At 33.8% G+C, this 13,314-nt stretch overlaps 1 protein-coding gene across 1 annotated transcript in view; it reads left to right on the top strand.

The window, feature by feature from the left end:
* Window positions 1-13,314, top strand: part of LOC148951370 (uncharacterized) — a 53,642-nt gene that overhangs the window by 19,966 nt on the left and 20,362 nt on the right. The window contains exon 3 of the mRNA XM_089090268.1: window positions 3,249-3,378. Within this exon, the coding sequence (XP_088946394.1) occupies window positions 3,249-3,378 (130 nt within the window). The remainder of the gene's footprint in view (window positions 1-3,248; window positions 3,379-13,314) is intronic.

Below are 13,314 nucleotides of genomic sequence, written 5' to 3'. Positions count from 1 at the left end.
ATAGTTGAGTGGCTGGACAGCCCAAACAGTGTTGTCAATTTACTTTTGGCAGACTACAGGAAAGCATTTGATCTTATAGAGCACCTCATTGCACTGACAAATCTAAAAGAGATGGGAGCTGGAAAAAACTTGCTGCTATTAGTGAGAGGTTTTCTACGAGGGTGACGGCAATCGGTATATCCGTTATTTGCCGATGATATCCGCTCTGGGTGGACCGAACTTACTTGTGGCTGTCCCTAAGGAGCGAAACTAGCTGCCAATAAAATCCTTGCAGAATTTGATGAGCGTTTCAAGTTCGTTGACGACTTGTCTTCGCTTCTCCAATACATAGTAGAAAACGCAGTAGCAAAACAGCAGCTTGAACCAACACTTTTTTCTGACTTCGTTAACCAGCGTAAATATAAAGCCTGCAACTGAACGAGCAGAAATCGAAAGTTCAACGTTTCAACCCGCTCAAAAGAGATATTACAATACCAGATATTCCCTTTCCAACTGTTTCGTCCGCGACAATACTAGGCGTGACTTTTACAAGCGATTGCTCGTTTAAACTGCACGTAGACAATATCGTACGCAAAGGACACTACTCAATCCAAAGTTTAACGAGTATGCGAAGGCTGGGTTTCTCAGATCGTCAGCTCTTACTGGCTTATACGACATACATCATGCCAATCCTTAAATATTGTTGTCCTGTCTGGGGTCCCCAAGCACAAAACACTGCCTACATGTCAGAGGAACTAGAAGACGTTCAAAAACTTGCTACTAAAATAATTCTTGGACCCAGGTATGAGAGCTACGAGCATACCCTTGTGGTTATGAGCTTGCCCACTTTTTTCGCCCGAAGACACGATTTGATAATGATATTCGGGAAATCACTCATGTCAAACGAGAAAAATCGCTCAATTCTTCCTCCAACTGCACCGACCCCCAAACTCACCAGGCATCAGAACAGACTACAACCCGTCAAGTGCCGAACGAACAGATTTGCAAATTCCTTCGTACCATATTTTGTTAGTTTTTTTAAATAAGTGATTTATTTTTCTTAAATGATTGTAAAAATAGCATAATTTAGCGTTCAGTTTTGTTTGCTACAAAAGCTATTTGATTAAACGAATACGAAACCCAAGTTTTTCTGGAAGTATCTATTATTTTCACTCGTATCACTTTCATTGTGATCATTTTTGAAAATATTTTGACAACAATTGAAAACATTTTTGCCTACACAACATTTTTCACAGTTAAATTCTAATCAATATAAATATCTATATTGATTTGGGGTTCTTCATAAAAGCGGGGGCTATAGCCCTAATCAGCCCCCTTCGCTAAATGACGCCACTGTTTGCTTGAGACAGCGGAAGATTCGCTGCAAATTTGTAATACTTACAGAAATATTCGTGGAAATAGAAATAAGACTAATTGACACGATCCAATTCTGACTATGAAGTCATAAATTTGATTGTCATCACTCGCCATTTGTAGTTACAGCAAACCCAACGCCATCTTAGAAGAAACCTTATTCCTCAGAGTCACAAAATAATTGGGTCTAATTTTGGTATATTTTATTTCTTAGTTTTAAGTCAAAATCCAATAAAATAATATTTAGGCTGTTCTTTGTGTTCAAATCGTCATATTAAGAGCAGTGAGCATCTTCAAGATTTTTTCATCGTTCTGGATAAGACGCTCTGGGTGATCGCAGTTTAGCTCCTTGCATTTCTTTTAGCAATAGCATTAAGTTGTCCATATAGGCTATTTCATAAAAACAACGCCACGGCAACAAAAGTGTTTAAGTATGCCTCTAAAACGGCAATATTGCCTCTAAGAAGATTAAAGAAGATATGCTAGATTTCTTCCAGAGGCATTGTTTAAAAATATTTTGGGGTAATTGTTTGGATGATCGTATATTGAACAATAAACTCTACGAAAAATTTGATTTGATCCCACTGTTTATACTTATATTGAAATAAGTGAACAGTTTTACGAACGAGCTTCCCTAATGGTGTGTGGTTTGGGGAGGGGATCATGAGTAAAGATTTAAATGAAATTGTATATTCTCGGAAGGGAATAAAGAGTGGAACTCTGAACAAAATTTCAGCGAGGGGAGGCTGCGTAGCTCTGTTAGACTAAAGCGGCTTGGTGCTGCTACGAGTTGCTAGCAGTATTAGTAGTAGTCATTATTGGTTGCTGGATTGTCTCAAAATCCAAATCTTTTTTTGAATACCTAAGAAAAAAAAATCGAAATTAATGTTTCGGTCCTTAAATTGTTTATTCTAATCTAGTAGGTGTGAATTGTAAAAGGATTGTATTATGTACTCGTTTGACTGAACGCATATCAAACACTAACCTGCACAAAAAAATGTGGTTCGATCCCACTTTCTAGGGCTGTAAGCCAAGAAAGGTTAAGATGGCTTGGTTGCGATTCATGGACGAAGGATGACATATTGCCAAAGATTGTGCTTTTTTGGCCATTCTTGAAGCCAATTAAAAGCTGGACGTCCCCAAATGAAGCTTTAGATAGATTAGGATGGAAGCGGAGCATGCGTCGCTGTGTTATTCTAATGTGACTTGGTGCTGCCGTGAGTTCTTATTAGTAGTACCAGTAGAAAAAAAATCCTCCACAGTCTTTGATGGTGCATAGGGTGTCGACAGGTTATTATTGACGTTTTAGTTGCTGGGTCTTTTTTTACAGTGACAGGTAGCAAGCCTGTCTCCCAACCTTGCGGGAGCGGGAATCGAACCCAGCCCTGTTTTTCGTCTCAGACCCACTAACCGGGCCTTTTTTGGCTAGTATAGCAGTAAGAGTCTTTCTTTACTTATAGTTCGCTACCAGGAGCTGTTTTATGTTTATATGTGTAATTCCAAGTCATGTTTTCACAGTTGTTCTCTTTAACTTTTTTTTGGGGGGGGGAGATTTCTATAGCTTAGAATCATTCTAATGCTTTCAATATTAGTCCGAGTAAGGTACGTTTCCAGCCTAAATAGTATAGCTGTTAAATCAGTACAAAGACGGGATGATAAATAGTTAAACAGAGATGCACATAATTCTATACATGTAGATAAATGAATTCCTTGAATTAATAAAATAAAAATCATAGAAAAGAAATCCAAACAAATTATTTAAAAAAATATAGGTTTCGGCAGTAGCAGCAACCTAGGAAAGAACGAATCTTTGTTTATAAAAAGCAAAAATTGGATTTTTTTTTTTTTTTTCGTCATGCCCATGCTTTATAACAATCTTGTACTATATTTTTTAGGGAAAGTGAATACAAAGTCAAAGGAGCTTTAGTTCCAAACATTAATGTATTGAGAGAATTAAGAGCTATGAAAAAGATAATAAGAGAAAGGCATCTTAGGCTTGGATACTATGGAGATATGATATTTGCGGTGAGTTTTTTATTTTCCTTTTCAACAGAAGAAAAAATAAATATAATCGTCTTATGAATAACCTCTCACTCCCCTCTGACTCTCTCTTTCAACTCAACCTCTGTTTAGAGCAAAAAAATCCTGAGACTTCATAAGGTTCAAAATAGTTTAGAAAAAAACATATAGGCAGGACATGAACAGTCTGGTATTTATTTTAGAATCTTATATATATATATATATATATATATATATTTATATATATATATATACTATCTCTTTAAACGAGCAATAATTGTGTATTTATTTATTTTTCCTGGAAAACGGCTCCATATTTTTTTCGGGAAAATTGGTATCGTGGGATTTTCTGGCCTAAAAAAGATCTATATAGGTCAAGACTTTGAGGAAATTCGTTAAGAAACTTAATTCGGAAAAAAAATACTCATGTCAGTGACTTCATATTTAAGAACACATCCCCCCAGGAGTGATCGTGTCGTTTTTAGTATCTATGGCTCAGGCAACATTATAAAAAGAACATAGAAGTAAAGAACAAAGAAATGTGTGGTTAAAAGATAAGTGGCAGCGAAAATTGCAACGAGTCAGAAACGAAAGTGAAGAACAAAGAAATATGCGGTTACAAGACATGCGATAACGAGGATCACAACGAATCAAAATGAAAGTGAAAAAAAAAAAAATACGTGGCTTGAAGATATGCGGCAGCGAGAACGAAGAAATGTATGTTTTGAAGATAAGTGGCAGTGAGAATTACAAGCGACAGCGAAAATCCGAACATGTCAAAAATGAAAGCACAAACAAAGGTGATTCATCTGGAGGTTGCTGCTTGCTTGGTTGATTTGCATTGTTACCTCCACAGTTTCCAAAGGAATTTTTTTTTTTTTTTTTTTAGGACGTCACCTGCTCTCTAAAGAGTTCCACAAACAAATCTGAAACTATAACTCATGCTTCACTTTAGCTTCATTCAACGTAAGCGTTAATCAAACCATCAATAGTCGTTATGTTTTCAGTTTCAAAGTAGCTGGACAAATTTATCGCAAAATCAATTTAGCAGCGCATCCATCACAAACCCCCAAACGTGATTTTGAACCACCTTGATATGGCCAAAATGCACTTTTTAGACCCGATGAAGCTGTTGAAGAAAGCTTTGCACATCCTTTAATTAATGGGATTTTTCCTAACATAATGAATTTCTTGGAAGAAATATTGTGGGGCACACACAACTATGCCGAAGGTTACATGAAAATACGAGAAGTGGAGGATGATGTAATTCAACTTATTGCTTCACTGGGACAACAGTCTCGGTTAGAAGACAAGTGACAATGAGAATCAATATATAAAAGGTTGTCGCGTAGCCGCAACCGGCGGAGAAGCCACCGGTCCCCAATATATATATATATATATATATATATATATATATATATATATATATATATATATATATATATATATATATATATATATATATATATATATATATATATATAGCTTTGCACATCCTTTAATTTATGGGATTTTTCCTAACATAATGAATTTCTTGGAAGAAATATTTTGGGGCACACACAACTATGCCGAAGGTTAAATGAAAATACGAGAAGTGGAGGATAATGTAATAATATATATATATATATATATATATATATATATATATATATATATATATATATATATATATATATATATATATTATGTATGGGTCAATTATTGGTAACAGACATCGGTGCTGCCGTAAATATCTTGCGTCGCTGTATGATGCCATTGCCCTTCCACATGTACTGTATATAGCACCTTTTTGGAAATACCTGTCGTCCGCTCAGTGTGCAGAAGTATGAGTTCTGTTTTTTCGATTCGCGAAGTTCCTTCTGAAACTTCCACCCTGAACGAGTAACTCCTATATTATGCGTAATTATGGTGTACTCGGATCAACAGTCTGTGTTAACCGTGTCGCCGAGAATTTAAACGCTAAGGGAAGAGCGAACCCGTTGCTAGCCATCCTGTGCCAGTAGTTTTGCTAATGTACATCAAATATGTTTGGCGATGTTCCCTAGTTTTTTTTCTTTTTTCTTTGTTGTACTCCGTTTTAATTCCATTTGAAATTTCGAGCAATAAATTTACTTACTTACTTACTATATATATATATATATATATATATATATATATATATATATATATATATATATATATATATATATATATATAATTGTTACAAGAATATAATTGTTTTTATCTTTTTATATATATATATATATATATATATATATATATATATATATATATATATATATATATATATATATATATATATATATATATATATATATATATATATATATATTAAAAAGATAAAAACAATTATATTCTTGTAAATAGATAAAAAATAAACATTATAGGAACCTCGAACCGGCACTTACAGAAGATATTCCCCCTTCAACCGTCCCTACTCATTGAGAAATAGTTTTCATTTGTTTTCATTTTGAACAAATCCCTTTTCAAACAGTTCGTGGTAACGAACTGTAAGTAAGAAGCGACCCGGCCCAATAGTAACCGAAAATCTAAAGAACGGAATTTTGATACCAATAGATATATCAAAAGAATTGGACGTTTATGCTGATGTCAAATATATAAGTTTCATTAAGTTTAGTCTTACCCATCAAAGGTTACGAGCCAGAGAAGATTGATTTGCCTTATTTTCAAAAAAGGGGGAAACACCCCTAAACTCACAGAAACTTGATGAAAATCACACCATCAGATTCGGCGTATCAGAGAACCCCTAGTGCAGAGGTTTCAAGCACCTATCTGCAAAATGTGGAATTTTGTATTTTTTGCCAGAAAAAAGATCAGATGCGTGTTTATTTGTTGTTGTTTTTTTTTCCAGGGGTGATCGTATAGACCTAGTGGTGCTATAACATCGGGGGAGGGCTCATTCGAATGGAAAATAAAATTCTAGTTCTCTTTTTAAGTAACCAAAAATTGGAGGACAACAAGGCCCCCTCTCCTTCCCATTTTCTTCTCAAAATCGTCAGATCAAAATTTTGAGATAATCAGTTTGTTCATCATAGTTGAAAGGCCGAATAATTATGCCCTTTGGAGATATCATGACCCCCCCCCCCTCCCACAGCCCCTGTGGAAAGTTATTTAAGTAATAAAATGTGCGCATTATTTTCATATAGTATTTGTTATTGGGAAGTATGCATACATTTTTCGGGTGAGGAGGGGGGGGGGCAAATTTTCTGCTGGTGGTATTTTCAACGGGGATAATTTTCCGTGGGGAGGGAAGTTTTCAGGGAAATTTTTCACTGGGGGAATTTAACAAAATTCCTATACGAAATTCTTTTCCATTGTCTTACATTCTTTTTGCCAACTCAATTTTTCATGCGAGATTATCCGTGGGAATTATCCGGGAGTTATTTTCCGCGTGTTTTGGGTTCCGGAGAAAATTTCAACGGAAGGGGGTATCTCTAGAGTGATTGAGAAACCGATTAGAAATTGAAGTCTTTTTACAAATGAAAGTATACAAAGTGGAATTTAATTGTACTACTACATTTTACGCGGAAGGGGGGGTGGATTTTCAGCGAGGATGGAACTGTCTCAAAGGAATTTGACGAAGGGGGTACGCTATACGTTGGATGAAATGTCCAGGAAGGAGCTTCCTGTGAAGGTAGGGGGGATATATTTCATGGAGGGTGAGGCAGATTTACCGGTATTATTTGAAAAACGATCAGAAATTAAATAAATAAAATAAAATTTTTAACCTGAAAGTAAGGAGCAACATTAACATTCAAACCAAACAGAAATTATTCCGTATATGAAGGGGTTTCCCCTCTTCAATGCAGCTATAGCGTAAAGAACAAGGTATTGAGGAGAGGGCAACCCTTCATATGCAGAATAATTTCCGCTCCTCATAATTACGCTCTTTACACTAATGTTTGGATTTTATCCCAATTCATTAATAACGACTCCTAAAACACAAGGGTCACTTAATGAGACCATTAGGAAGATTTTTTAAGTAATAAATAATAATTTAGCCTGAAGAGTGAGGTGCTTAGGAGGAGGCAACGCCCTTCATAAGTAGTAAGCGCCCAATTACTTGAAAATATACACGCAAACCTACGCCTGAGGCATGGATATGTGTGTAAGTTTTCAAGTAATTGGGTTACCAGGGTCATTTAATACCGGTCCTATTAAGGACAATTTTTTCTGACGTATATTTCTAGTTAATGATATACAAGTTTTTTTTTTTTTTTAGGTTAAACCCGTGGTCATTCATATGTAAGTTGATTATTAGGTGTTTTTTTTCTTTAAATTGACGATTAGTTTAATGGGTTTAATTAATATAAAGAGTATTGTTTTTGAAAAGGGTCATTAATTATTTATTTTACGAGATTTGCGAATTTTTTGCGAAAAGGTATTTGCGTAAAGGTATTGCGATGGTTAAGAATGCCTCACGGGTGAAACTACCCTTTTTCGAAAATCGGGCTCCCTGTTTTCAAAACCCCTTTTTCTTCTGAGGCTTGGAGCATTTGGTGGCTAGATATTAAACGTAATGAAATTTATATAATTGCAATCTGCATAAAAACCCAATTCCTGTCAATTGTTATCAAAATTCCATTTTTGAAGTTTCGCTTACTATTGAGTCGTATCGCCCAACGCCACCTATGAAAAGATTCTTTTAAAAGAAACACTTCAAATTGAAAAAAGAAATCATAAGCAAATAATCTTAACAAAGTTTAATCTCTTCCAAAAGAAACTTAAAAAGTAAACATAGTCAACCCATTTCTCACTGTCAAATTCCTACGATATTTTTGAGTATATAAAAAATATAATTTCCCCTTCATGTTAAACTTTAATTGAACAAATATTAGATAAATCTACTTCACTTATACAAGTAGAATTATCAGGCAAGATTTCTGTCTCGAGAGGTTTATCCGATATTAGAATACGGTTTTTTAGAATGTGCCATTGAAGATGTATTGCTTCTGGAACTTATTTTTAGCCTCAGGTTCTTTACAGGGCTTCTGTCTTCTTCATTAGCATCTATCTTTCCTTTTTCAACCGACCACTTCGTTTCCATAGCCTCAGAGTTTCTAAGTTTTCTTTTCAGCTTTTGCTGGGTTTCCCGGGTTTTCTTTTCTACTTTTCCTATAAGTGCTTCATCTTTCATATCAAGTGGAATTTCCTTCTTTGGTTCGCTTATTTCACACTTGGAATAAAAGTCCACTTCGTCATAACGAGGATGTAAAGATCCTGATGCCAGCAGAGCATAGGACTTTAACTCACTTTCTGTTAGTTTGTTTATCACTATTGTAGAGGACTTCAATTGTCTCCGAATTCCAGTTATTTCAGAGATGCTAATGAAACATCTTTCTGTCATTTTTTTATTTCCTGAAATGGAAACAGAGATCATTGAAATATTGATCTTTTTTCTGCATTGGCAAAAAATATTGCATTCAAAATTCTTTACAGTCTCATGAAATGTAATTAAACAAATATAAAAGATTTTTCAACTAAAGTAAGGAGCAAGTTTAAAACTCATAACAGATTGAAGCTACTTTGTATATAAGGGAGGGACACCCAATTTTCTTTAAAAAATTTGGAAAAAAGCCAACTTCACAATAAAGAGTAAGGAGTTAAGGATGAGACAGACTTTTGATCTTTTACATAATTAAATAAATAAATAAATAAAAAAAAACTTGCGAATATTTTCATTCTAACTTAACTTGTAGGAAATAATTGAAGCAAACTCAAAACGAGCAAAATCCCCTATGTCTTCCCAATTTAATTTTCTTTCATATGAATACTTTTCATTTTAATATTAAAATATGATAAATTCTTGATTTTAATTATAACTTAAACTTCACAATAAAGAGTAATGGGGTTAAGGATGAGACAGACTTTTGATCTTTTACATAATTAAATAAATAAATAAATAAAAAAAAACTTGCGAATATTTTCATTCTAACTTAACTTGTAGGAAATAATCGAAGAAAACTAAAAACGAGCAAATCACCTATGTCTTCCCAATTTAATTTTCTTTCATATGAATACTTGTCATAATTTGGAAAAAACAAATTAGCTGGGATGCCAAATGGACACTTTTAGTGGCTTTTGGATACTTTTTTTACTTTGAAGGACACGGGGACACTATTGAGTCAAAAAAGGCAACTTTTTGAAAAAAAGAACACTTTTTGGACATTTTCCAAAATCAAAACCAAATGGCTTTATTTTCTTCTTTTTTTTGACTGCTTTTAATTTGTACTTTACTTTTAGGCTTTGGTAACGGCTTACACACTCTTTCTGTCATTTTTTATTTCCTGAAATGGAAACAGATCATTGAAATATTGATCTTTTTTCTGCATTGGCAAAAAATATTGCATTCAAAATTCTTTACAGTCTCATGAAATGTAATTAAACAAATATAAAAGATTTTTCAACTAAAGTAAGGATCAAGTTTAAAACTCATAATAGATTGAAGCTACTTTGTTTATAAGAGTAAGACCCCCAATTTCGTTAAAAAAAATTGGAAAAAAGTCAACCTCACAATAAAGAGTAAGGATTTAAGGATGAGACAGACTTTTGATCTTTTACATAATTAAATAAATAAATAAATAAAAAAAAAACTTACGAATATTTTCATTCTAACTTAACTTGTAGGAAATAATCGAAGCAAACTCAAAACGAGCAAATCCCCTATGTCTTCCCAATTTAATTTTCTTTCTAATGAATACTTTTCATTTTAAACTTAAAATATGCTAAATTCTTGATTTTCATTCTAACTTAAACTTCAAAATAAAGAGTAATGGGGTTAAGGATGAGACAGACTTTTGATCTTTTACATAATTAAATAAATAAATAAATAAAAAAAAACTTGCGAATATTTTCATTCTAACTTAACTTGTAGGAAATAATCGAAGCACTCAAAACGAGCAAATCCCCTATGTCTTCCCAATTTAATTTTCTTTCATATGAATACTTGTCATAATTTGGAAAAAAACAATTAGCTGGGATGCAAAATGGACACTTTTAGTGGCTTTTGGACACTTTTTTACTTTGAAGGACACAGGGACACTATTGAGTCAAAAAAGGCAACTTTTTGAAAAAAAAGACACTTTTTTGGACACTTTCCAAAATTAAAACCAAATGGCTTTATTTTCTTCTTTTTTTTGACTGCTTTTAATTTGTACTTTACTCTTAGGCTTTGGTAACGGCTTACACACTCTTTCTGTCATTTTTTATTTCCTGAAATGGAAACAGAGATCATTGAAATATTGATCTTTTTTCTGCATTGGCAAAAAATATTGCATTCAAAATTCTTTACAGTCTCATGAAATGTAATTAAACAAATATAAAAGATTTTTCAACTAAAGTAAGGAGCAAGTTTAAAACTCATAACAGATTGAAGCTACTTTGTATATAAGGGCGGGACCCCCAATTTTCTTTAAAAAATTTGGAAAAAAGTCAACTTCACAATAAAGAGTAAGGAGTTAAGGATGAGACAGGCTTTTGATCTTTTACATAATTAAATAAATAAATAAATAAAAAAAAACTTGCGAATATTTTCATTCTAACTTAACTTGTAGGAAATAATCGAAGCAAACTCAAAACGAGCAAATCCCCTATGTCTTCCCAATTTAATTTTCTTTCATATGAATACTTTTCATTTTAAACTTGAAATATGCTAAATTCTCGATTTTCATTCTAACTTAAACTTCACAATAAAGAGTAATGGGGTTAAGGATGAGACAGACTTTTGATCTTTTACATAATTAAATAAATAAATAAAAAAAAAAAAACTTGCGAATATTTTCATTCTAACTTAACTTGTAGGAAATAATCGAAGCAAACTCAAAACGAGCAAATCCCCTATGTCTTCCCAATTTAATTTTCTTTCATATGAATACTTGTCATAATTTGGAAAAAACCAATTAGCTGGGATGCCAAATGGACACTTTTAGTGGCTTTTGGATACTTTTTTACTTTGAAGGACACAGGGACACTATTGAGTCAAAAAAGGCAACTTTTTGAAAAAAAAGGACACTTTTTGGACATTTTCCAAAATCAAAACCAAATGGCTTTATTTTCTTCTTTGTTTTGACTGCTTTTAATTTGTACTTTACTTTTAGGCTTTGGTAACGGCTTACACACACACACACACACACACACACACACACACACACACACACACACACACACACACACACACACACACACACACACACACACACACACACACACACACACACACACACACACACACACACACACACAACACACACACACACACACACACACACACACACACACACACACACACACACACACACACACACACACACACACACACACACACACACACACACACACACACACACACACACACACACACACACACACACACACACACACACACACACACACACACACACACACACACACACACACACACACACACACACACACACACACACACACACACACAAACACACACACACACACACACACACACACACACACACACACACACACACACATGTCTGACATAGTTATTAGATATTTCGACTATGCTGAACAAAATGGCTTTCTAAAAATTTGGATTGTGTACGTGCGCGCACGTAAGCTCGTCTAAATGAACCTTAAAAAAATGAAATAAAGCTATGTCGACTTTGCATATCTCTCCTGATTGGTCCCTAAAAAAAAAACCAGTCTGGTTGAAAACGTGGAGTTTTCGTACTGCTCACTTTTTGTAATGTGTAGGAACCAGTGGGGAATCCCCGCTCGTTTGGAAAGGTGCCAAGGAAAGGCATACAAATAGCATGTAGTTTCAAAACGTGTTTAATCACGTTTCTTGAATGTAGTATCTGTACTGTATATTCAAGAGGTGAAATCAATAAAGAGCTTGTTACTTACTTACAAATATTTTTTATGCTTTCTTGAATGAAATTTCCGTATTGTGTGTACTTCATTATAATTCTCAATGAAATTTGACAATCGTTCAAACGCTTGTTAATAATTAAATAAAAAAACAAATTTTTTTCAACTGAAAGTAAGGAGAAACACTAAAACTTAAAATGAACCAAAATTATAACGTATATGAGGGGGGTTCCCTCCTCAACACCTCGCCTTTCACGCTAAGTTCAAATTTTGTTCCAATTCTTTAAAAATGACCCCTGAATCAAAAAGGTCTCTTAATTAGAATAAATAGCTCTTTTGAAAGCAATAAACAAACTTTAGCCTAAAGAGTGAGGTATGGACACAGGGGCGACCCCCCTCATATACTAAATAATTTCTGTTCTTTTTAAGTTTTAAAGTTGCTCCTTACTTTCAGTTGAAAAACTTTCAACTGAAAGATTTATTGATCTAAACTAGTTTATAGTTTAAATTTTAGTTTAAAATCTATTGTCTTATCGTTTTTCAATAGTGCTGGTAAATCTGACATCCCCTCCAGAGAGATTGTCTGGTCCCACAGGCAAATGTCCGCCATGTTGATATCCTACCCGTAAACTCCCTCCCCCCAACCCTCACTAGACCATAAAAAAAAAATTAACAAGTATTGAAAATTACCAAAAACAGTTGAAATTTTTTTACAATTATTTAAAAATTACCCCTGTATCGAAAATGTCGCTTAATTAGAATAAATAGATCTTTTGAAAGCAATAGACAAACTTTAGCCTAAACAGTGAGCCTCTTCATTATAATTCTCAATGAAATTTGACCATCGTTCAACTGACGCGGTATACATGTTTTGTTTGTTTTTTTTTTTTTGCCTTTTTTGGCTCAATAGTGTCCCTGTGTTCTTCAACGTAAAAAAGTGTCCAAAAGCCTTTAACTCAACCGTCATGCAACTGAATCCCTTTTGTATAAGTTTCAAATATTTTATATTATTATAATGAATACATCGAAGAGTCATATTTTGCCTTTTTGTTTAAAAGGATCCTTGCTACATGTAAT

The sequence above is a fragment of the Artemia sp. Qi Xiang Cuo genome, chromosome 6 (assembly GCF_049724085.1).
Source record: "Artemia sp. Qi Xiang Cuo chromosome 6, ASM4972408v1, whole genome shotgun sequence".
NCBI classification, from domain to species: domain Eukaryota; kingdom Metazoa; phylum Arthropoda; class Branchiopoda; order Anostraca; family Artemiidae; genus Artemia; species Artemia sp. Qi Xiang Cuo.
Note: the sequence above shows the minus strand (reverse complement) of the source record. Positions and strands in the feature narration are given on the sequence as shown.